Here is a 26308-nt window from a genome sequence, read left to right on the forward strand (position 1 = left end):
CCCTGGCTCTGGGATGGACACTTGTTAAGTGGGCCCCGGTTGCTTTCCGTCAGCTGCTTTTTAAGAAGTCAATCTGATGTTGCTTTCTGTTCAGCCACGTGTCCTGAATTAGAGAACACTTGGCATGGCTCTCCAGCTGCCAGGCTGTCCCTCTACTCACTCATCAAAGCTCCGCCGCTTCCCAGACCCACTCCTTCTGTGCAAGGAGTCCTGTCACCCAACCGGAATCCTTCTAAACTGCTTCCCAAAGTGCTGTGGGTGCAAACAGCAGCAGAATCAGAGCTCCTATAACCAGGCGGCTCCGGGCAGAAGGAATTGGTGTTCCACGGACATTGCTAGCTTAATTAATGGACTCTATGTTGTAATTTATTATCAAACAGCAATTAAACAGAGATAAAATAGGCACTGAGGAGGGTAATTTCCTGTCTTGCAACATGTGTTTGTCAACAAGATGTAAACGGTTCCCGGCCACTTGGAGAGTCTTGCTTGCTCGGAAATGTCTGTCGCCTCAGTTTTGGCTGGTTACTAATTAGAATTAGACAAACATCCGCTTCTTTTTGGAAGCCTGAGTTTTATTTAAAAATAGAATGTCAAGGCCGGGCGCATTGACTCACGCCTGTAATCCCAGCACTTTGGGAGGCCGAGGCGGGTGGATCACTTCCGGTCAGCAGTTCGAGACCAGCCTGGCCAACATGGTGAAACCTCGTCTCTACTAAAAATACAAAAATGAGCTGGGCGTGGTGGCGGGCACCTGTAATCCCAGCTACTCCGGGAGGCTGAGGCAGGAGAATCGCTTGAACTCAGGAGGTGGAGGTTGCAGCGAGCCGAGACCATGCCACTGCACTTCAGCCTGGGCAACAGAGCGAGACTCCGTCTCAAAAAAAAAAAAAAAAAAAAAAGTCAAGGATGCAGTAGCAGCCTTAGTGTTGGCTTAAACCCATTTGGAGTGGAAGTTCTTGCCTAAGGAGGCCCACAGACCCCCAGTTCTACCAGGCTGTTGCCCTCCTGTGCCCAGGCCCCAAGCTGGAACAACCACAATGAAAGCAGGACACTTTGGCTGCCTTGCACAGATAGCGCCCTCCTCTGCCAGGCCTTTCTTGCTGCACCTCTCCAGACAGCTGGTCAACCTTCTCCAGCCACAGCTTCTGATTTCTCCAGAAAGGCAAAGGTGCTATCAGGAAGAAAGAGGGGGCTGGGGGACAGCACTGTGGCATCTTTCTTAGCCCTTAACTCCCCCAGTGGCTCTGCATCTGCACTCTCGGGTCCCTGCAGCTGACCTGCAGCCCAGAGTTTGACAGTGCAGCATACAGTGGACTCTGGCCCCAGAGCCGGGTGTTCCAGCCCCTGCCTAGGGAGAGCTCGAAACGCTCTGGCCAGGGCTGGGCTGAGATAAAGAACAACAATGCTGGCAATAAGATCCATATCTGTTTTTGGTGACATATTTAATCCTTCCAACTACTCTGTCTGGTAAACAGTAACCTCCTCCCATCCCCCTGACTTTTTTTATTTGAGATAGGGTCTTGTTCTGTCACCCAGGCTGGAGTACAGTGATGCGATCATAGCTCACTGCAGCCTCAAACTCCTGGGTTCAAGCAATCCTCCTGCTTCAGCTCCCAGAGTAACTGGGACTGCTGGTATGAACCACCACGCCCAGCTAATTTTTCCATTTTTTTGTAGAGATGGGGGTCTCACTCTGTTGCCCAAGCTGGTCTCGAACTCCCGACCTCAAGCTATCCTTCCACCTTGGCCTCCCAGAGTGCTAGGATTATGGATGTGAGCCACCTTGCCTGGCTGGCACCACCTGCTTTTTTTTTTTATTATTATTATTAATGAGAACATGGAGATTCAGATAGGGCAATGCCAGTTGTCAAATGAATGTCCCATACCTCTTGGTCTTGGGTGCTCTTCTCTGCATCCGATGAATTCTGGAGAGCACCTCATATCCTTGAGCCCTTCAGTGTTCTCCAGACCACAGCAAAACACAGTGGAAAGATTCATAGCAAGCAGAGAGGAATGGAACATGAAAGCCCAGGTGCAGAGGCTGGAATCACGAGGCACATTTCAGGAAAGAATCACACAGTTGGCAGAAGCAGGTGGTTCAGGACGGCCCAAAAGGGACAGAGTATAGAGATCCTCCAGTGCTGGGATCAAGGGCTGGGGCTTCCACTCAGCATCTCACGTGTGGTCCACTGACCCAGTGAACCCTCTGGGGGCTTATTGTAACTGCCTTTTCCAGAGTCCAACCCCAGACCTAGTGGAGGTAGGGCCTGGGATTCCACATGGTAACAAGCATTGGCGGATGCTTTTCTTTTTCAACCTACAGCTATTTATCGAGCATCTATTTTGAGGGCTTGTTTGGGAGTTCTAGCAAGGCAGCGCAGATACTCGTATACCCTTGACCAAAGACTGGTCTTCTTCTATTGGGGATGGTCATCCTCTTCGACCAGGCATGCAGTTTCAGGAGAGATGCAGCCAAATCAGCTGAATTAACCCTGGCCATCAACGGAGTGACAGATGTTGCAGCCAGATCACCCTCACATCCAGCCGAGCATGTATTTTGGATAAGGCTATGTGTTAGGCCATATAGGTGGTGATCATATGTTCCTGTCTGCCCAGGACAGGCCCTGTTTAGGCCTAGTGTCCCAGCCTAATTTCTTTTTTTTAAAATTTATAACGCTATCTTAGTTTTTATATAATTAAGTTTCTTGGGTTTTTTGTTTTTTTGTTTTTTCGTTTTTAAAACTCTTTTTTTTTTTTTTTTTTTTTTTTTTTTGAGACAGAGTCTCACTCCGTCACCCAGGCTGCAGTGCAGTGGCACGATCTTGGCTCACTGCAACCTCTGCCTCCTGCGTTCAAGCGATTCTCCTGCCTCAGCCTCCTGAGTAGCTGGGATTACAGGCACCTGCCCCCACACCTGGCTAATTTTTATATTTTTTGTAGAGACAGGGTTTCAGCATGTTAGCCAGGCTGGTCTTGAACTCCTGACCTCAGGTGATCCGCCCGCCTCGGCCTCCCAAAGTTCTGGGATTACAGGCGTGAGCCAATGTGCCCGGCCTGTTTACACTTTATAATGTATAGTTTTGCAGGTTTTGGCAGGCACATATGATCACACCATAATCAAGATATAGAGTAATTCAATATTCCCCTGAACCTCTGTGTAGTTCACTCCTCCCTCTGCCCACATATACTTTTTTGAAAGATTTCTTTTGTTTAGAGATAGCATCTCACTACCTCACTCTGTCACCCAGGCTGGAGCACAGTGGTGCCGTCAGAGCTCACTGTGGCCTTGAACTCCTGGGCTCAAGCAATCCTGCTGCCTTAGCCTCCTGAGCAGCTGGGACTACAGTCACATACCACCATGAGAGGCTATTTTTTTTTTAAATTTTTGTAGAGATGGGGATCTCACTGTGTTGTCCAGGCTGGTCCCAAACTCCTGGGCTCAAGTGATCCACCCATCGATGCCTCCCAAAGTGCTGGGATTATAGGTGTAAGCCAATGGACCCAGCTTTCCATGTACTTTTATACAAATCACAATCACTTTTGAGAACCGTAGTTGAGGACGTGTTCGTAGAAGTTGCCTGTGCACCTGCACATGTTCAAACCCAACACGTTCCTGCAAATTCTGATGTGGTTTTGTCCCCGAGTTGAGACTCACTGCCCCTCCACAGCCCATACCATGGACAAGGTATGACTAACAGGGTTTGCAAGAAATGGCCCTGGAGATTTCAGCAGGCACTCTTTGAAACAACTATGGCTGTAGTGAGATGTTCATAAGGCGAGGTGTGCACTGTGGGAAGGAACTGAGGGTAGCAGTCCCTGTTGGAATGTGTGAAGCTCTGTTCCCAGGACCTTTCTGATTCAGTAGGCTCAGGGAAGGGTATTAGCGACCTCTCCTCTGTGTGTCCTCCCTGTCAATACATTTTCCTCCTCCTCTCCGTCCTTTTCCAAAAGACTCATATTTCTCCTCTCAGTTAATTCATCACCAAAATGACAGATGAGATTCTTTTATCCCATAATTAAATTCAATCTGATCTTGGACTCATTCTCTGATGGCTTCATCTTTTAAGCGATACATCATCCAAACACCTTGTCATTATGATGCATTGTGCCAATAAGGCACCCGTGCCCTGCTGGCGTGACGGGGCTCTAGCGAGCTATTAGCATGTAGGAGGCACCCCGGTCGTCGTCGGAAAACGCAGAAGTGAATGACACCCAGCAGCCTCTTGGCTTCCAGATGCTATCATGTAAGTGTCGGAGCTCAGGCAACGCAGCCTTTGAGAGCACATTGAAGTTTCGCCCAAGAAAAGATGACTTTGGTGCAGAAAACAGGCCTGAGATTCTGGGAATATGCCTCTCCCATTTGATAAGAAGCAAACTCAGTCATCCCTTTCCATCCACGAGGACCCAATACCTAGAAATCACCATGGGGGTCAAATCAGGGCATCTGTAGACCTTGTGGAAAACAGAGTTGAGGGACTGAAGACAGATACTTTTTTTTAAATTAATTAATTATATATTTCATGACAGGGTCTTGCTCTGTCACCCAGGCTGGAGTGCAGTGGTGCAGTCATAGCTCACTGCAACCTCAGTCTCCCAGACTACAGATGCACGCCACCATGCCTAGCTAATTTTTTTGTATTATTTGTACAGACGGGGTCTTGCTATGTTGCCCAGGCTGGTCTCGAACTCCTAGGCTCAAGAGATTCTCCCGCTTCAGCCTCCCCAAGTGCTGGGGGTATAGGTGTGAGCCACCACACCTGACCCAGATACTTTTGATGCTGAGAAAACCTGCTGCACACACAAATGGGAGATGAGACAGAAAATAGGAGAGGAAATGCTGATGGTGTTCAGTGGATCTGAAATTCAACACCACAGAGGTTCTGAACCACTTATTTTCATTTTCCATTTTCAATCTCTCATGCCATATTTTTTTAAATCCCTCCTTTTGCATTCCAATGCAACACTTACAAATTCTTCCTACCTCATTGCATGCAGACAGTGAATATTAACAGCCTTTTTTGTTATTGTTGTTGCTCTTCTGACTCATCTTCTCTCAAAATATTCAAAATGTTTCTGGTTTTATTACTTCGGGTTGTTAGTTCCCGCCTCCCAGGCCCCACCTCCATCAGCCTGTGTGTACACCCCTGGCAGCCACCCTCTTTGTAGACCTCCATGCAACGCAGTTTTACATGCTTTCTGCTTGCTGAGATTTTCCCGAGGCTTTGGGGGACCCAAGCCTCTTTCCCTGCCATCTGCTTTGCCTCTCTTTTCTATTTCCAACCCCCAATTCCGTTTTTCTGATTATCGCTGAGAAGTGGTCCACGTACAGAAAACAGGAAGGCTTGAGTCCCTAAATATTTCCTGCTGATATATCACCTAAGTTTATGAAATATTCTAAATATTCTGTTGTATCATTTCAATAATATTCACAACATCTTCATCAGGAGTAGATTCCGTCTCAGGAGACCACTGTCTTTGCTTATCCGTTAAGAAACAACTCTGGTCGGGTGCGGTGGCTCATGCCTGCAATCCCAGCACTTTGGGAGGCGGAGGCGGGCAGACCAAGAGGTCAGGAGATCGAGACCACGGTGAAACCCCGTCTCTACTAAAAATACAAAAACTTAGCTGGGCGCGGTGGCGGGCGCCTGTAGTCCCAGCTACTTGGGAGGCTGAGGCAGGAGAATGACGTGAACCCGGGAGGCGGAGGTTGCAGTGAGGAGCGATTGCATCACTGCACTCCAGCCTGGGTGACAGAGCAAGACTCTGTCTCAAAAAAAAAAAAAAAAGAAACAACTTTATATCTAGTCCTGTTTCATCATAAGATTGCAGCGATTCCAGCCTGTCAGTGTGCAGAAGTAAAGGCACATGTACAGGCACACCTCTTTTCATCGCGTTTCACTTTATGGGACTTTGTAGATATTGCATGTTTTCACAGATTGAAAGGTTGTGGCAACATGACATCGAGCAAGTCTGTGGGTGCCATTTTTCCAACAGCACCTGCTCGCTCCAGTCGCTGTGTCACATTTTGGTAATTGTTGCAATATTTCAAGCTTTTTCATTAGTATTGTATCTGTTATGGTGGTTTGTGATCAGTATCTTTGATGTTACTATTGTAATTATTTGGGACACTATGAGCTGCACCCATACAGGACCCGAACGTGAACCATAAATGTGTGTGTTTGACGGCTCCTCTGTCGGGCCATTCTCCTATCTCTCTCCCTCTTCTCGAGCCTTTCTATTCCCTGAGACACAGCAGTGTTGAAATTCGACCAATTAACAGCCCTATAATGGCCTCTACGTGTTCAAGGGAAAGGCAGTGTTGCAGGTCTGTCACTTGAAGTCAAAAGCTAAAAATGGTGAAGATTAGGGAGGAGGCTGGGCGCAGTGGCTCATGCCTGCAATCCCAGCACTTTGGGAGGCCGATGCGGGTAGATCACGAGGTCAGGAGATCAAGACCATCCTCGCTAACATGGTGAAACCCCATCTCTACTAAAAATATATATATAAAAAAAAGATTAGGGAGGAAGACATGTCACAAGCCAAATAAGGCTGAAAGCTAGGCCTCTTGTGCCAAATAATTTGCCAAGTTATGAATGCAAAGGAAAAGTTACTGAAGAAAATTAAACATGCTACTCCAGTGAACACACGAATGATAAGAAAGCAAAACATGGCCGGGCGCGGTGGCTCAAGCCTGTAATCCCAGCACTTTGGGAGGCCGAGGCGGGTGGATCACGAGGTCAGGAGATCGAGACTATCCTGGCTAACATGGTGAAACCCCGTCTCTACTAAAAATACAAAAAACTAGCCGGGCGTGGTGGCGGGCGCCTGTAGTCTCAGCTACTTGGGAGGCTGAGGCGGGAGAATGGCGTGAACCCGGGAGGCGGAGCTTGCAGTGAGCCGAGATCATGCCACTGCACTCCAGCCTGGGCGACAGAGCGAGACTCCATCTCAAAAAAAAAAAAAAAAAAAAAAAAAAGAAAGCAAAACAGCCTCTGTGTTCATAGGGAGTCATTTTAGTGGTACGGTTAGACCATACCCAGCCACAACATTCCCTTAAGCCAAAAGCCTAATCCAGAACAAGGGCCTCGCTCTCTTTAATTCTATGAAGGCTAAAAGAGGTTGAGGAAGTCGCAGAAGAAAAGTTTGAAGGTAGCAGATGTTGGCTCATGAGGCTTAAGAAGCACTCTCTGTAACATAAAAGGTGCAAGGCGAAGCGGCGAGTGCTGGTGGAGAAACTGCAGCCAGTTCTCTGGAAGATCTAGCTAAGATCATTGCTGAAGGTGTCTGCATTCAACAACAGATTTTCAACGTAGACAGAACAGCCTTCTCTTGGAAGAAGGTACCATCTGGGACTTTCCCACCTAGAGAGGAGAGAGTCCGTACCTCACTTGAAAGCCTCAAAGGACAGCCTGACTCTTGTGAGAGGCGAATGCAGCTGGTGACTTTAAGTTGAAGCCAAAACTCATTTACCATTTTGAAGATCCTAGGGCCCTTAAGAATGTTGCTGAATCTACTCTGCCTGTGCCCTAGAAATGGAACAACAAAGCTTGGATATCAGTGCATCTGTTTACAGCATGGTTTACTGAATATTTTTTTTTTTTTTTTTTTTTTGAGATGGAGTCTCACTCTGTCGCCAGGCTGGAGTGTGTGGTGCAATCTCGGCTCACTGCAACCTCCGCCTCCCGGGTTCAAGCGATTCTCCTGCCTCAGCCTCCTGAGTAGCTGGGACTACAGGTGCGCGCCACCACGCCCGACTAATTTTTGTATTTTTAGTAGAGACGGGGTTTCACCAGGTTGGCCAGGATGGTCTTGATCTCTTGACCTCATGATCCGCCCTCCTTGGACTCTCAAAGTGTTGGGATTACAGGCGTGAGCCACCGCACCTGGCCGGTTTACTGATTATCTTAAACCCACTGTCCAGACCCACTTCTCAGGAAAAAATATGATTCCTTTCCCAATATCACTGCCCATTGATAACGGTCACCCAAGAGCTCTGAGGGATATGTACCAAGAGATGAATGTTGTTCTCATGCCTGATAACACAACATCCATTCTGCAGCCCATGGATCAAGGAGCAATTTTGACCTTCAAGTCGTATTTAAGAAATTCATTTTGTAAGGCTGTGACTGCCATAGATAATGATTCTTCTCATGGGTCTGGGCAAAGTCCATGGAAAGCTTTTTGGGAAGAATTTACCATTTTAGATACCAGGAAGCATGTTTGTGATTCATGGAAGGCCAAAATAGCAACATGAACAGGAGTGTGGGAGAAGTGGACTCCAACCCTCATGGATGACTTTGAGGGTTTCAAGGCTTCAGTGGAGGAAGGAACTGCAGACGTGGTGGAAACAGCAAGAGAACTAGAACTGAAATGGAGCCTGTAGAGGGGACTGGTTGCTACAATTTCATGATCAAACATGAACAGAAAAATAGTTGTTTCTTAACGGATAAGCAAAGACAGTGGTCTCTTGAGATGGAATCTACTGATGAGGATGTTGTGAATATTGTTGAAATGACACAACAGAATATTTAGAATATTCCATAAACTTAGGTGATATATCAGCAGCAGGGTTTGAGAGGATTGGTTCCAAATTTGAAAGAAATGCTACTGTGGGTAAAACGCTAGTAACCAGCATTGGATGCTACAGCGAGTGATTTCATGGAAGGGAGACAGTCAATTAATGCAGCAAATTTTGTTATTCTCTTATTTTAAGAAATTGCCACAGCCACCCCAACATTCAGCAGCCACCACCCTGCCACCCTGATCAGTCAGCAGCCATCAACATCAAGCCATGACCCTCCATTAGCAAAAAGATTACAGCTTACTGAAGGCTCAGGTGATCCCTAGTATTTTTAGCCACGAAGTATTTTTAAATTAAGCTATGCACATTTTTAAAAGGCATGCTACTGCACACTTAATAGTCTACAGTATAGTGTAAACATAACTTTTTATGCACTGGGAAACCAATGTATTTGTGTGACTTGCTTTTTTGTTGCTATATTCACTATATTGCAGTGGTCTGCAACTGAACCTGCAATATCTCAAGATATGCCTGTATTTTATTTTGCCTAAGGAAGACTCAGGGTTAAGGAGGAATTACTGTACTATTTCTTTCCTGCCAGAATGGATTGATGAGCTATTCTTTTCAGGAAATCACAACGACAGACATAAATTGTTTTCCAGTGGAGATGGTGAATTGAGAGTTTTGTGTCTTCTTAGAAGTTTAGTTGACTTTTCTCCAGGCACAAAAAGTCATTCAGGCAGGTTTTGTGTTCATGTTAGGCTTGAAATAAGGAACTCAGATTGAACAATAGAGTGGCAGCCATGTCACCAGCTGAACCTTTCTCCGTTGCCCAGGGATATTAAATTCCACAGCCAAATAAGTGAAAGTCACTTCTGCTCCTCTTTTTTTATTATTTTCTTTCTTCTCTCTCTTCTCTTCTCTTCTTTCTTTCTTTCTTCCTTCCTTCCTTTGTTCCTTCCTTCCTTCCTTTTCTTTCTGAAACAGAGTCTCTCTCTGTCACCCAGGCTGGAGTGCAGTATCACAATCAGAGCTCACTGTACCCTCAGCCTCCTGGGTTCAAACAATCCTCCCGCCTCTGCCTCCCAGGTAGCTGGGCCACAGCCACACACCACCATGCTTGGCTGATTTTTAAATTTTTTATAAAGATGGAGTCTCACTATGTTGCCTCGCTGTGTTGACCAGGCTGGTCTCAAACTCCTGGCCTCCCACAATCCTCCTGCCTCAGCCTCCCAAAGTGCTGGGATTTATAGGTGTGAGTCACTGTGCCTGGCCCTTCTTTTTTTTTTTTTTACCAAAGGCACAACAGCATTTCAGAGAGTTTGAAAAACACAAATTTAAATCATCCATGTTCTGCCACCCTGCAACAACTATTATTATTACTGAAGGTTACTTTCAGCTTTTCTGTTTTTCAAAGAAATACGTTGATTTGTTAGGCTGTGTTTGTATCACTGAATTAAAAAGGAAACAACATCACTGTTTCTGAAGGACAAGGAGGGGGACGTAAAGCCTCCTGGTGGAAATGGATTTAGTGCCTTACTCTTTATGCTACGAGGCTCAGCAGAGCCATGCAGAACCTCACAGTAGCCTCATCACTGACTGATTCACAGAGCTTTGATTTCTCCGTGGAAGAGATAATCAATAATCTGTTGAATGATTATTTTCAGTAAGTTCATGGTGATATATATACACACATATAAAAGAAGTTACATAAACAATTTTATTATATATACACAGTGTATGTATATAAGTACTTTTCAAATTTTTTTATTTTTATTTTATTTATTTTTTTATTTTTGAGACAGCGTCTTACTCTGGCACGCAGGCTGGAGTGCAGTGGCGTGATCTCAGCTCACTGCAACCTCCACCTCCCGGGATCAGGTGATTCTTCTGCCTCAGCCTCTCGAGTAGCTGGGATTACAGGTGCCCGCCACCAGGCCCAGCTAATTTTTGTATTTTTAGCAGAGATGGGGTTTCATCATGTTGGCCAGGCTGGTCTTGAACTCCTGACCGCAGGTGATCCACCCACTTCGGCCTCCCAAAGTGTGTGAGCCACCGCATCCAGCCATAAGTACATATTTGTTACAGTATATACTTAGATATATACTATATATTTATAGTGTTAGTATTCAGTGGAAGTGGATCATCATAAAATTCTTCATCCTTGTCTTCTTCACACACTGTAAGTATACAGGTATATATTTAAGTATATACTATAATATAAATTGTGTGTGTGTGTATATGTGTGTATATATATATGGAGACAGGACCAAAACTGCAATGTGGGATCCCAGATTGGAACCTGGGAAGAAAATCCATATTTGTGGTTTTGATGTGCATGTCCCTTCAATGATAGACTGGATTTTTAAAATGTGGTACATATACATCATGGAATACTTTATAGACATAAAAAATAATGAAATCCTGTCCATTGCAGGGACGTGGATGGAGCTGGAAGCCATTATCCTTAGCAAAGTAACACAGGAACAGACAACCAAATAACTTCTCTCTTCTAAGTAGGATCTGAATTATAAGAACACTTGGACACATAGAAGGGAACAACACACACACAACACACACAATGGGGCCTACTGGAGGATGGAGGGTGGGAGGAGGGAGAGGATCAGGAAAAATATTAAATAACTAATGGGTACTAGGCTTAATACCTGGGTGATGAAATAAGCTGTACAACAAACCCCCGTGACACAAGTTTACCTACAGAACAAACCTGCACTTGTACCCCTGAGCTTTCTAAAAAGTTAAAAAAAAAAAAATCTATAGGAAAGAAAATAAGTTCTTGGTAAAGCTGGAGCAAGACTCAGTTATTCAATGGTGGGTGAGGTCGGGGAAGCTAATATCCACAGTTGCTTCTAATTATTTTATTTAATCTCTATATTAGTCCGTTTTCATGCTGCTGATAAAGACATACCTGAGATGGGGCAATTTACAAAACAAGGAGGTTTAGTGGACTCACAGTTCCACATGGCTGGGGAGGCCTCACAATCATGGTGGAAGGTGAAAGGGATGTCTCACATGGCAGCAGACAAGAGAAGAGAGCTTGTGCAGGGAAACTCCCCTTTATAAAACCATCAGATCTTGTGAGACTTATTCACTATCTCGAGAACAGCACAGGAAAGACCCGCCTCCATGTTTCAGTTACCTCCCACTTGGTCCCTCCCACAAAACACGGGAATTTGGGAGCTGCAATTCCAGATGAGATTTGGGTGGGGACAGAACCAAACCGTATCAATCTCCATAAATGCCCTATGATGTAATCTATCATTATCCCCCCCCCCTTTTTTTTTGCGATGGAGTCTCACTCTGTCACTCAGGCTGAAGTGCCATTGCACAGTCTCAGCCCACTGCAACCTCTGCCACCCGGGTTCAAGCAATTCTCCTGCCTCAGCCTCCCGAGTAGCTGTGATTACAGATGTGCACCACCATGTTCAGTTAATTTTTGGATTGTTAGTAGAGACGGGATTTCACCATGTTGGCCAGGCTGGTCTCAAACTTCTGACCTCAAGTGATTCGCCCACCTCGGCCTCCCAAAGTGCTGGGATTACAGGTGTGAGCCACCGTGCCCGGCCATTATCCCCATTTGAAAAATGAGGAAGCGGAGTCCCATAGGGCTAAAGTAATTGGTCCAGGACCATAAAATCATTAAGTAGCAGAGCCTGGATTTCCTAAGCAGACCCCAGAGTCCAAGTCCTTAACCATTATACTCTCCTCTCTCTCTAATGACACAGCAAGGCCAGAAATGCTGCTGTAGTTGGCAAGTGAAGAAAGTGAGCTCGTTGAGCTGTGGTACAGAAAGCCAGTGCTTGCTAGCATGTCCACGCTGCACCAGGTTACAGTCCTCCCTTCCCATTTCACATAGACAGACAAAAAAGAAATTCATGTTATCAGCGGTCTGTCCTATTGAGAAATAAAGTCTTTGCTTCCTTAACCAATTCAGCAGTCAGAGGTTTGCTTTGAAGATGTGCTTACGAATATCCTCCTGATCCCCTAGAAGTCGGAGTGGACTAGGCATTCCCTCTCTCGCCCAGCTCTTCCAGCTCCCGTCCTGGTGCCCCACACCAAGAGAGGCCCCAGGTCTCTCCACAGGCCATGTGGGCCAGATCCTGCCTCCATCGGAACTGCCCCGATCTATCCACTCCTAGAACTGTCTCTGTAAGAAAATCAGCCTGAGGTTTTTGTGACACAAAGATGTATCCCCATTCATTCCAAGTAGCAAATGCATTTTCTGGAAACATAATGCTTGAATCCAGCATGATGAGTCATATCCAGTATGATAAGGTAGAAGGGAGAAGCCAGCGGGGAAGGGCCCTTGGGACCATCCCAGTCCCCAGGAGCTGGCCCTCTCTGCAAAAACCATCTGGTTCCATAGCATGCTTTCTAAGCTCCCATATATATTTTTAAATCAACTATATGGAAGCATAAGGTAAATACAATACAGCGCATCCATTTAAAGTGTGCAATCTGATGAGTTTTGACAGGTGTGTACACCTGCGAAGCTGCCCTTGAAATCAAGATTCAGAACATTTCCATCTCCCTCAAGGATTTCTCATGCTCCTTTTCTAAACCCAGCTCTCAGGCAGCCACCACCTGTCCACTGTGAGACATTTATTTTCTATATTCAGTTTGGGATTGGGCATTTGGGATTTTCCAAAGGCAGCGTCCTCTGTAAATGTCTAAAGGCCACTGGAGACAGCATCTTCTCAGGGCTGTAAACTCTGTGCCTGGGACTGGGTCCTTGCTCTCAGGATAGCCTGGAGGGGCTCCTGTCCACTGCTGAGCTACCTCTTTCTTAGCTTGGCCCAGCTTCGTAAACACCCAGGACAGTGAAGGAGGAACTCTGTCAATTTCAAGAATATGCACATGTTCTTGCAGTCATAAGAAACCATTCTTCTGGGCTTTAACCAAGTAATAAATAAATTTACTCCAAAGCAGATCTGAATTAATGGAATATATCTCTCTGTCTCTTGAGTAGAAGCTGGGAAACCTGAACTTTTCTTTTTTGGTGTTTGTTTGTTTTAGAGATAGGATCTTGCTCTGTCACCTAGGCTGGAATGCAGTGGTGCAGTCATAGCTGACTGCAACCTTAAGTTCCTGGGCTCAAGCCTCAGCCTCCCGAGTAGCTGGGACTACAGGCATGTGCCACCATACCCAGCTAATTTATTTTATTTTATTTTTATAGAGACAGTGTTTCACTATGTTACCCAGGCTGGCCTTGAACTCCTATCCTCAAGTGATCCTCCTGCCTCACCCTCCCAAAGTGCTGGGATTGCAGGTGTGAGCCACTGTGCCCAGCCAAGAAACCTACATTTTGCATTAGCCATTGTTTTCTACACTGACTGCTGGATATTAAAATCAGGAGAAAGGCCCTTAATAGGAAAGCAATTGCAAGCCATGTTTTTATTGATAATCTGATGGATTTTGCTGTGTTCTGGAGTCATTCTGCAATTATTTATCTGATTTTTGTTTATCTGGCTATAACCTGCATATTCTAGTTTTATTTCAAGGCTGTTAAATTTGGGTTAATAGTTGTGTGTGTCTCTTAGATCATCTCAAATGGAAAATTCTTTCCCCCTAAATGAGAATTAATTGTATTTGAGCTCAGAGGGTTTTTTCCTAATGCATTAGGGTGTGGATAATGATGTTCACTTCTCCTCTTGAGCCCAGGAGCCAAACCTAGAGTAATCCCATTCACTTCCAAAGACATTTATAGAGCATTTGATTTTTGCAAGATACTTTCGTTGGTCCTTATGTTGGATAAAAATGGGTAGAATGCTGCTAAAAATAACAATAACAAAAACCTATAGCAAAGAAAAACACATTTATAAAATATGAAATTATGTAAGTTGGAAGAATCATATCTGGGTGGGGGCTATATGGAACTAGTGGAGACAGGGTGGGGCTAGGGAGAGAATATCCTGCTTATACAGGGAAGGCAGGCTGGACGGTCGGCTGTTGTTGAGAAACCTCATATCATCTATCAGACTAAGCCAGAAAAGCAAGAGTTATGCCTGAAAAGGTAAGTTGGACCATAGAGTAAAAAGTCACGGTAGAAAGTTTACTCTTAAATTGGTGGACCATGGGAGCAATGCAAACATACAACCAAAGTACTGAACAGTTAGAAGGAAGTGATCAGATCTGGTATCCTAATGCCTTTGAATTTTATCGAGGGGAAGCAGATGTTAAGATATTTTATAAAATTGGATTTTGCAAAGTTGTGAATGGTTAAACTTCAAGAGTAAACAATAAAATAATGGAAATGGAGTGTGATTTTTAAATCTGTAGAGGGGAACAATGAAATATGATAACATTTCAACAAATCATCCAAACACAACTAATCCAAGCAAAGGCAAGTAGAGGAGAAAGAAGGAAACTGAGGAGCCCAGACATACAGAAAGCACAAAGAGAGATGGCAGAAATAAGTAAAAATATATCATTAATTACAATGAATATGAATGGATTTAACTCTCCAGTTAAAAGACAGAGATTGCCACCTTCAATTTTGAAAACTCCAGCTGTATTCCATTTTCAAGGGACACATAAAAACCTCAGGAGAGCACCGGGCACAGTGGCTCACGCCTGTAATCCCAGCACTTTGGGAGGCCGAGGGGGGCAGATTGCCAGACCTCATGAGTTCAAGATCAGCCTGGGCAACACGGCAAAACCTGGTCTCTATTAAAATACAAAAAATTAGCCGGGTGTGGCAGCATGCACCTATAATCCCAGCTACTCAGGAGGCTGAGGCAGGAGAATTGGTTGAACCAGGGAGGTGGAGGTTGTAGTGAGCCAAGATCATGCCACTGCACTGCAGCCTAGGTGACAGAGCAAGACTCCATCTCAAAAAAAAAGGCCATGCTCAGTGGCTCATGCCTGTAATACCAGCACCTTGGGAGGCCAAGGCGGGTGGATCACAAGGTCAAGAGATCAAGACCATTCTGGCCAACATGGTGAAACCCCGTCTTTACTAAAAGTACAAAAATTAGCCGGGCGTGGTGGCGCGCCTGTAGTCCCAGTTGCTCCGGAGGCTGAGGCAGGAGAATCGCTTGAACCTGGGAGGCAGAGGTTGCAGCGAGCCGAGATTGCAGCGAGCTTGCAGCGCAGCGCAATAGGCAGAGGTTGCAGCGAGCCCCTGCACTCCAGCCTGGGTGACAGAGCGAGACTCCATCTCAAAAAAAAAAAAAACCCTCAGGAGAATGAAGTGTTGAATTAAAAAGATGGAAAGGGTTATGTCAGGCAAATTCTAAAGGGCAGAAAGCTGGGGTAACTTCATTAGTATCAAACAAACTAGCCTATAAAACAAAATGCGTTATTAAAGATGAATGCAGCCTGAACACGGTGGGTCATGCCTGTAATCCTAACACTTTGGGAGGCTGAAATGGGAGAATCATTTGAGCCTAGGAGTTTGAGGCCAGCCTGGGGAAAATAGTGAGACCCTGTGTCTATGATTTTTTTTTTTTTTTAAATAACCAGGTGTTGTAGCATGCACCTGTAGTCCCAGCTACTTGGGAGGCTGAGGCAGGAGGATCACATGTGCCCAGGAGTTGGAGGCTGCAATGAACTATGATCACTTTACTGCACTGCAGCCTGAGTGACAGAGTGAGACCCCTGTCTCAGAAAAAAAAATAATAAAGTGAAGTGTGTCAGTGTATGATGATAAAAGATTCTGTTTTCCAGTAAGATAGAATAATTCTTGGCCATGCACAGTGGCTCACACCTGTAATCCCAGCAGTTTGGGAGGCCAAGGCGGGCAGATCACTTGAGACGGAGTTCAAGACCAGCCTGGCCAGCATAGTGAAAGTCCATCTCTACTAAAAATACAAAAATATATTAGCCGGGCGTGGTGGTGCACACCTGTAGTCCCAGCTACTCAGGAGGCTAAGGCATAAGAATCGATTGAGCCCAGGTGTCAGAGGTTGCAGTGAGCAGAGATCACACCACTGCACTACAGCCTGGATGACATAGTGAGACTCCTTCTCAAAAAAGAAAAAACAAAAAAAGAATCATTCTTAACTTCTTAACTACTTAAATTAACTTGTATGCATTCTCAAATCTGTCTTCTTCTAACCTTCACTGTCACACTTGAGTTCAGACCTTCATCCACCCCTCTACTTCCATCCTCATTGCAGTTCATTCTCCACTCAACAGACAGTGTGGTCAGCCTAAAATTCAGATGGCTCTTAATGCGAAAGCCTCGATTCCTGAGCTTGGTGGACTCCATCTAGTGGAGTCTCACCTGCACTAGACCCAGCTCCCCCACCTCTGTACTCCATCATGGTGAAAGCTATGCTTGGATTCTCCAAAACACCACATTTCCTCTGGTCTCCAGGCCTTTAAACAGCTGCTCCCTCTTCCTGGTCTGATCTATTTTTCTCTTACTTGCCTAGTTGGCTGACTCCATCAGGGCTTGACTTCAATGCCTTCTCTGGGAATCCTTCTTTGACCTTCCTCTTTTGGATAGGGCCCCATCCTATTCTGCCTTTATGAACACACTTCGTGTATTTCCTGGCAAGATTCCACATTTTGTTATCATTGCTATCATTGCCTTTTTACTTGCCTGGCTCCAGTGAGTAAGCTGTGAACGCCTCAAAAGCAAGCACTGTGTCATTCATTCATGATGTCACAAATGTTTATCAAGCACCTATTATATGCCAGGCATTCTTCTAAGAGCTAGAGATAGAGCAGTGAACAAAAAAGCTAAGCAAACACACCCCTGCCTTCATGCCACTCATTCTAGCCAAGGGAGCCAAACAACAAACTGGGTAAGTAGGGAAAATAGATGGTTTGATAGAAGATAATAGGTGTTTACAGAGAAGTAAAGCAAGGAGAAAGATAGGGAGTAAGTGGTGCATGTGAAATTTTAAATAAGATCAAGGGAAAGTCTCAGCAAGAATATGACATTTGGCCAGGCGTGGTGGCTCATGCCTGTAATCCCAGCCCTTTGGGAGGCCGAGGCGGGCAGATCACCTGAGGTCAGAAGTTCGAGACCAGCCTGGCCAACCTGATGAAACCCTGTCTCTACTAAAAATACAAAAATTAGCTGGATGTGGTGGCGGGTGCCTGTAATCCCGGCTACTCTGGAGGCTGAGGCAGGAGAATCACTTGAACCCGGGAGGCAGAGGTTGCAGTGAGCCAAGATCGCGCCATTGCACTCCAGCCTGGACGACAGAGTGAGACTCCATCTCAAAAAAGAAGAAAAGAAAAAAAAAAAGAATATGATATTTAGGCAGAAACTTGAAAGAGGTGAGAGTGTGAGCCATTCAAACATCTGGAGGAGGCACTCCTGGGTATCTACCCAAACGAAAAGGCATCAAAAATATGCCTGCACTTGTATGTTCATCACAGCACTATCCACAAAAACAAAGTCATGGAATTAACCTAAGTACCCATAAAGAGTGGATGGGATAAAGCAAATATATATATACTTATATGCACACATATATACACACATATATACACACACATATATATATATGTCATGGAACACTATGCAACCATAAAAAGGAACGAAATCGTATCCTTTGCAAAAACATAGATGTAGCTGGAGGCCATTATCCTAAGTGAATTAACAAAGGAACAGAAAACCTAATACCACATGTTCTCACTTATAAGTGGGAGCTAAACATTGGACCTAAAAATGGAAACAATAGACAGTGTGGACTACCAGAGTAGAGAGAGAGGGAGGAGGGTAAGGGTTGAAAAGTGCCTACTGGGCACTATGTTTACTATTTGGGTGATGGGTTCAGTAGAAGCCCAAACCTCAGCATTATACAATATATCTATGTAACAAATATGTACATGTACCCACTGAATCTAAAATTTTTAAAAATATAAGAAGAGAAAGATATCTAAAGGAAGAGTATTCAAGAGAGAAGGAACAGCCAGTGCAAAGGCTCTGAGCAGGAGCAGGCATGGATGGTTCACAGATCAGCAGGGAGGCCCATGTGGCTGGATTAAATAAGAGGATCAAGGAAAAGTCTCAGCAAAAAGTATGGCATTTGGCCGGAAGTTCTGGAAGCTCAGAAAGCTATTATTGGATTGCAAGACCCATCGCAAGGATCTTGGACTTTTATTTTGGGTGAGATTGGAAGCCTCCAGAAGATTTTCAGCAGAGAGATGGCACGCCCTGACTCCAATTTAAAGTAACATGATTTTAAATAATATAGTATTTTAAAAACAGTCACTCTGGATGGTGTGTTGATAAGAAAACTGAGGGAGGCAAGGAGGGGGAACTGGGGAACGAGTCAGGAGGCCATTGCCCTAACCTTATCAAGAAAGGAAGGTGGCTTAGAACAGGGAGGTGAAATCTGGATATGATTTGCTAATGGATTGAATATGGTGGATCAGAGAAAGGGGTAAGTAAGGTGTTTGGCCTAAGCAACTGTAAGGATGGAGTTATTACCAAGAAGGAACCGATGCTGGATGAGCGTATGGGTGATGGAGGTTACACAAGAGGATGAGTTCAGTTGGGTCATCTAAATTTAAAATGCTTATTAGACATCCAAGTGGTATGTCAAGTAGGGAGCTGGATATACAAAGTTGGAATTGAGGGAAATTTTTGGTTTGGAAACAGAAGTTTCAAACAGCCAAATTAGCATGTAGATGCTATTGAAAGCTCTGAGGATGGGAAAAATCTCCAAGAAAGTGACTACATATAGGAGAAGTTACATCAACTGCACTCAGCACAGAGCCTGGGTGCAACTGAAGAAAAAGCAATTGAAGTTTATATTATAGATCCTGCTTTATCAGGCTGTTCTTGCCTTGTTTTAAAGAAATACCTGAGACTGGGTAATTTATAAAGAAAAGAAGTTTAATTGGCTTATGGCTGTATGACATGTGCTCAGCTTCGGTGAGGCCTCAGGGAGCTTTTGCCCATGGTGGAAGGTGAAGCAGAAGCAGGCACATCACTTGGCAAGAGTGGGAACAAGAGAGTGAGGTGAGAAGGTCCCAGACTTCTAAACAACCAGATCTTGCATTAACTAACTAAGCAAGAACTCACTTATCACCAAGGGCGTGGTGCTTAAAACCATTCATAAGGGATATGGCCCCATGATACAGTTACCTCCCATCAGACGCCATCTCCAACACCGGCAATCACATTTCAACCTGATATTTGGTGGGGACAAACATTCAAACCATATCACCTGATGACCTTTAAAAGGGCAATTTCAATAAAGTAACAATGGCAGAAGTTAGGTTGCAAGGCATGAAAGGTATGAGAGAGAGGAAATTCAAATTAAGAGATAAATAGAGCTGTGGCTAGAGACATAAAGATCTGGTTATATTTGTAGCTTGATTGAAGAAATGAAAGAAAGGAGCGAGTAATGGCTTAGGGTACCTACAGAGTGGGGAGAGGGTCAGAGACCGAAGGAAATGTGAGTGAAGGAAGACAGGTTTTTGAGAAGTAAGGGAGACAACTTTTCAACAAAATGGGAAGTAATATTCCCTGAAGGCAGTGAGGGCCCAGGACACCAGGATAGGAGATTGAGGAGGAAGGACACATTTTTTAAAATCCAGACTCTAGCAGGGATGGGAGGGGTGTTGGCTGACAGAGAGTCACATGAGGCGAATGAAAAACTGAAGAAGGGCCCAGGCACAGTTGGAACACAGGTCTCCAGTGGATGTAGTCAGCTGGCACCTGTCCCTGGCCCTGTGAAAGCAAAGACCGAGGAGACTTGTAAAACCTGCTTTTCAGAGTGACCATGAGGTACCTGAGTGACTGGTGTGATCACAGAGGTGTATTAAACACACTGCTTGCACTGGCAACAAACATTCTGAGAAGGGAATTAAGAGAACAAAACCATTTACAATAGCATCAAAAAGGATTAAATGCTTAGGAATAAATTTAGCCAAAAAAATGCAAGACAGGTACACTGAAATGACAAAACATTATTGAAATAAATTAAAGATCTAACTAAAAAAGATATCCTTTGTTCATGGATTAGAGGACTTAAGAGTGTTAAGATGGCAGTTCTTCCTAAATTGATCTAAAGATTCAATGCAATCCCTAGCAAAATGCCAACTGCCTTTTTTTTTTTTTTTTTTTTTTTTGGCAGAAATGGAAAAGCTAATCCTAAAATACATATGGAATTCAAGGGACGCAAAATAGCCAGAACAGTATTGAAAAAGAACAAACTTGCAAGACTCACACTTCCCAGTTCTAAGACTTACTACAAAGCTATAATAATCAAAGCAGTATAGTATGGCACAAAGATAGACATGGAGATCAAAGGAATCACATTTAGAGTCTAGAAACAAACCCTCACATTTATAATCCATTGATTTTTGACAAGAGTGACAAGACAATTCAATAGGGAAAGAATAGTCTTTTCAGCAATGGTGCTGGGACACAGATATCCACATGAAAAAGAGTGATTTTGGACCCCTACCTTATAATATATAGAAAAGAATTCAAAGGGCACCAATGACCTAAATATAAGATGAAACTATAACATTCATATAAAACATAGAGGTAAATCTTCATGGCCTTGGATTTTGCAATGGTTTCTTAGATATGACTTCAGAAACACAAATAACCAAAGAAAAAATAGCTACTTTGTATTTTACCAAAAATAAAAACTTTTATGCTTCAAAGGACATTATCAAGCATGTGAAAAACAACCCATAGAATGGGAGAAAATATTTATAAATCATATGTCAGAAAAATGTCTTAGTATCCAGAATATGTAAAGAACTCTTATAACCCAAAAATAATGACCTTTTTTTTAATGGTCAAAAGATTTGAATAGACTTTTTTTCAAAGAAAATATAAAATGGTCAATAAGCAAATGAAAAGATGCTCAACATCTTTAGTCATTAGAGAAATGCAAATCGAAACCACAGTGGCCACTTCACACTCACTAGGATAGCTAGAATCAAAAAAAGCAGACAATAACATGAGTTGGCCAGGATGTGGAGAAATTGAAACCCCGGTTCATTGCTGGTGGGAGTGTAAAGTGGTGCAGCTGCTTTGGAAAACAGTTTGGCAGTTCCTTAGAAAGTTAAACATAGAGTTACCATATGGCCCAAGGATGAGTAATTCTACTCTTAGGTGTATACCTCAGAGAATTGAAAACATATGTTTGTATGAAAATTGTACATGAATAGCCACAGCAGCATTATTCATAATAGCCAAAAAGTGGAAACAACCCAAATGTCCATCAGCTTGAAAATGAATAAACAAAATGGTCAAGATGAGGAGACCACACCTTGAAGAGACACATGAGAGCAGCACAGACATCCAGTTGCTCCAAAGACCTGAAAGGAGAGGTCCAGGGACTGGAAGACACTGTGCGTAAGAGAGAAGCACACTGAAGCCTAGGAAAGTTGAAGCCAGAACATTCTAGAGGAAGGCCAATCAGCAGCATCTCCAGGCAGAGAAACACACCTAGACAAAGACTTAGAGGCAGGAAAACCTGTTGAATGTGCAGAGGACAGGAAGAAGAGATCCTCAAGGAGACAGCATGAGGGATGAGGAGTCATGGTAGGTAGACAACATCACAGAAGCTCCTGGTTCAGGACTGGGACAAACTTGGGACATTTGGTTGACAGCAGATCCAAGGGTTCACTACCCGCCTGCCTCATGCTAGAAAAGTGGATGTGAGATCTGTTTGCCTAACTTTAGCCCCATCATGCGTCAGACCACAGTACTGGCTTCTAACTTCCTCAGAAAAGGAGGCAAGTATTGGTCCCTTGGCCAGACCAGCAGAACCTATGCACATGACCTAGTAATTTCAGTGTGATAAATACCTTCCCCTAGAAAGGAAATCCCATCCAGGGCCCTCCTCGCCTGCCCCAGCCTACCCTGCATGCCTGCATGGCTTAGGCCTGCCATGTGGCCTCCCCAGGTCCTAGTATTCTAGGTCTGATTGTTTCATTCCCTAACAGACCTCAGAAAGGAGAACCTCTAACTCCCAGTGGCATTTAGCTTCCCTCTTTAAACATCTGGGTCACAGATATGCTCAGTTAATTAATGTTCTTAGTGCTGCTCATCTGCCTGCTGGATAATAGATTGATTCATAATTTCAATAAGCAGCTGTGTATATCTTTTCCCTGAACATAAAGGCAGCTTGCTGTCATTCATCACTTTGCATTTGGAGAATTTAAATATATTCAGGGAGACATTGTTTAGGCAGGGGGAGGGAGGGCTGCTGATTTTCTTACCATTTTGCCTCCAACAATTACTTTGATTTGGAACTAATTGGGGTTTAAAGCACACGTTAACCGCATCTCTCTCAAGGGCACTTAATAAACTCCCTGTCCCTTGTTCAAGGAGAGCAGCCAGGCCCTCCTTTTGGGATCAGAGCCAAGAGCTTCTGAGGAGCTTTCACCAAGAAATGAGAACCCCATGCAGAGAATCTTTTCTGCCAGAAAAGAGCCACTCCTGTCCCTGAGCGGAGCTACTTATTTCATTCCTGGGCAGAATATGCTCAGGCTCTCTGGAGGAGGTGGGGTTCCCCCGGCAATCTGGGAGGGGGCTCCTCTGCTGCTCAGCTGCTGGGCCATGGCAGCCAATCATTTGGTGACCAAAAGAAAGCGGCCAGCACCCAGTCAGCGGACCAGATGTCGTCATGCCTCAGTTTCCTCATCTATAAAATGTAAATAATAATAAAACATATCTTGCAGAGTTGTTGTGAAAATTGCATTATTTATTCTCTTTACAATGGTTAGAAATGATGCAGAGTGTTTTTTTTTTTAATTTATTAGGCAACAGCTGTGTAGATGTGGCTGCGTTTTTAAATGTTGCCATTCACCGCATTTATGTGCTCAACCCCAAACACATTTTGAGCACTTGGTCTGTGATTTGCTGCTAGTAAGAAAGGAAATTAATTAGGCACAGCCCCTCCCTCTCAGGAGTGTGAAAGATGGGTGAATGCATTTTTTAAAATTTTAGAATATGATTCTTAAACAATATAATTTTCCTTCCCCAGGACACTGAAGGCAGCAGAGGCAAGGCTGATAGCCTACTATGGGTCCTGTTGTGGGAACGGTTGCCAGGCAACACCTTCTGGTGTTGGAATTGGTGTTGGAATCAGTTAGGAATTGCTGCATAAAAACTACCCCACAACGTAGTGGCTTAAAACAATATGTATTTTTTTATTGCTCACGAGTCTACAGGTCAGCTGGATGATTCTATGATCTGGACCAGGCTTGGCTGATCTAACTGGATTCATTCCTGCATCTCCTATCAGCAACTGGCAGGTTGGCTGAGGGCTGCCTCATCCAGGTTGGCCTCATCCATTTGGTTAACTGGTGGCTAACTGGCAATTGATTGGGCCACATGACTGTCATCCTCAAACAGGCCAGCCTGGGCTTACTGTTCCAAGAGACTGAAAGGATGCATACAACGCTAAAAGTCTAGTCTAGGAACAGGCACAGCCTCACTTCTGCTCCATTCCATTGGCCAAAGCAAGTCACAGGACCAACCAGTATTCAAGGGATAGTGAAATAGATTCCACTTCTTGATGGAAATTGCTTCAAAGCCATCTTGCCATGGGTGTATAGAAGGAATAGTGGATGATGTGGTCGGTTTTGCAACCTACCGTAATCATCCAGCCTTTGTTGTTGTACATAGAGCATAAAGCAACCACTAGGATTTTGTTGCCCACTTATGATATTTTTGCTCTGCTCTTTATTATAAATTCTGTTGCAATAAATACCCTCCCCATGAATTTTTGTTTGCAATTCTGATTATTTCCTTCTGCTAGAGTGTATTAGTCCAGTCTCATGCTGTTAATAAAGACATACCCAAGACTGGGTAATTTATAAAGAAAAAGAGGTTTAATGGACTCACAGTTTTACATAGCTGAGGAGGCCTCATAATCATGTCGGAAGGTGAGGGAGGAGCAAAAGCATGCCTTATATGGTGGCAGGCAAGAGAGCGTGTGCAGAGGAACTGTCCTTTATAAAACTATCAGATCTCATGAGACTTATTCATTATCACAAGAACAGCATGGGAAAAACCTGGCTTCGTGATTCAATTACCTCCCACCAGGTCCCTCCCACAACACGTGAGGATTATGGGAGCTACAATTCAAGATGAGATTTGGGTGGGGACACAGCCAAACAGTATCATGGAGTTCTAAAAATTGATTCTTTTTAATTTATATTTTTATTTGATTCAGGGGGTACATATACAGGTTTTTAACAAAGGTATATTGCAGGATGCTGAGGTTTGGGGTATGCTTGAAATCGTCACCCAGGTAATGAGCCTAATACCCAATAGATAGTTTTTCAACTCTTGCCTTCCTTTCTCCCTCCCTCCTTTTGGCATTCCCAGTGTCTATAATTTCCATCTTTATGTCCATGAATACCCAATGGTTAACTCCCACTCACAAGTGAGAACATACAGTATTTGGTTTTCTGATTCTGCATTAATTCTTTTAGGATAATGGCCTCCAGCTGCATCCATGTTGCTTCAAAAGACATGATGCTGTTCTTGTTCATGGCTGTACCGTATTCCATGGTGTATAGGTACCACATTTTCTTCATCCAGTTCACCATTTATGGGCACGTAGGTTGATTGCATATGTTTGCTATTGTGCATAGTGCTGCAATGAACATGTAAGTGCGTGTGTCTTTTTGGTAGAGTGATGTCTTTTCCTTTGGGTCGATACCCAGTAATAGGATTGCAGGTCAAACAGTAGTTATACTTTTAGTTCTTTGATAAGTCTCCAAACTTCTTTCCACAGTGGATGAACTAATCTACATTCCCGCCAACAGTGTATAAGCATTCCTTCTTCTCTGCAGCCTCACCAACATCTGTTATTTTTTGGCTTTTCAATAGTAGCCATTCTTGCTGGTGTGAGATGGTATCTCATTGTGGTTTTGATTTGCACGTCTCTGATGATTAGTGATGATGAGCATTTTTTCACATGTGTTCTGGCTACTTGTATGTCTTCTTATGAGAAGTGTCTTGTCCTTTGTGCGTAAAAGTGGATTAATTGAATCAAAGGCCATGAACATTTTAAAAGCACAAAGCATATATTTAGAAATCTCCTTTTTGAAAGGTTGTAGTAATCTACCCTCCCTCCAGCCCAATAGCGGGAGGGTCCATCTTAGACTTAAGTCACCAAAATGTGAATAATCTCTGATTTTAGTGTCAGTTTTTTGGGAGTTTTTTGTTTTTTGTTTTGTTTTTGTTTTTGTTTGGTTTTTGTTTGTGTGTGTGTTTTTTTTTTTTTTTTTTTTTTTTTTTTGAGACAGAGCCTCACTCTGTTGCCCAGGCTGGAGTGCAGTGGCATGATCTCAGCTCACTGCAGCCTCCGCACCCCCAGGTTCAAGCAATTCTCCTGCCTCAGGCTCCTGAATAGCTTGGATTATAGTTATGCGCCACCACACCTGGCTGATTTTTGTAGTTTTAGAAGAGACGGAGTTTGGCCGTGTTGGCCAGGCTGGTCTCGAACTCCTGGATTCAAGTGATCCGCCTACCTCAGCCTCCCAAAGTGCTGGGATCACAGGCGTGAGCCACTGAGCCTGGCCTACTCTGTTTCGTAAAATGTGGTATTTCATTATTTTAGATTTTTGTTTCTTTTCGTACCTATGAGGTTGAGTACTGTTTAATGTCTCTTTCTTCTTCAGTGAATGGCTTCTTTGAGCCTTTTGCACCAGATTTAGTCAATCCCTCTTGATAAGTGAGGAGGAAATGGAGACTCAGAGAGGTTAAGTGACTTGTTCAAGGTGGCCCAGCCAGCTGAAAGTAGAGCCATTTAGAGATTAGACATCCAGCTTCTTCATCTATTCCTTCTCCCCGACGTTGCTGAATTGAAGACTAGG

The 26308-nt window shown here is 44.0% G+C and overlaps 1 protein-coding gene across 5 annotated transcripts in view; it reads left to right on the top strand.

Moving 5' to 3' along the window:
* The window catches only part of GALNT17 (polypeptide N-acetylgalactosaminyltransferase 17), a 611589-nt gene that overhangs the window by 581871 nt on the left and 3410 nt on the right, over nucleotides 1–26308 (top strand). The window contains exon 10 of one of the 5 annotated variants that reach the window (XM_065541831.2): nucleotides 10959–11295. The exons of the other annotated variants lie outside the window; for them this stretch is intronic. Coding sequence (XP_065397903.1) covers nucleotides 10959–11000 — 42 coding nt within the window. The 3' untranslated portion in view covers nucleotides 11001–11295. Of the gene's footprint in view, nucleotides 1–10958; nucleotides 11296–26308 lie in introns of those variants that run through there. 5 annotated transcript variants of the gene reach the window in all.

This window comes from Macaca fascicularis, chromosome 3 (genome assembly GCF_037993035.2).
Source record: "Macaca fascicularis isolate 582-1 chromosome 3, T2T-MFA8v1.1".
Classification (NCBI taxonomy): domain Eukaryota; kingdom Metazoa; phylum Chordata; class Mammalia; order Primates; family Cercopithecidae; genus Macaca; species Macaca fascicularis.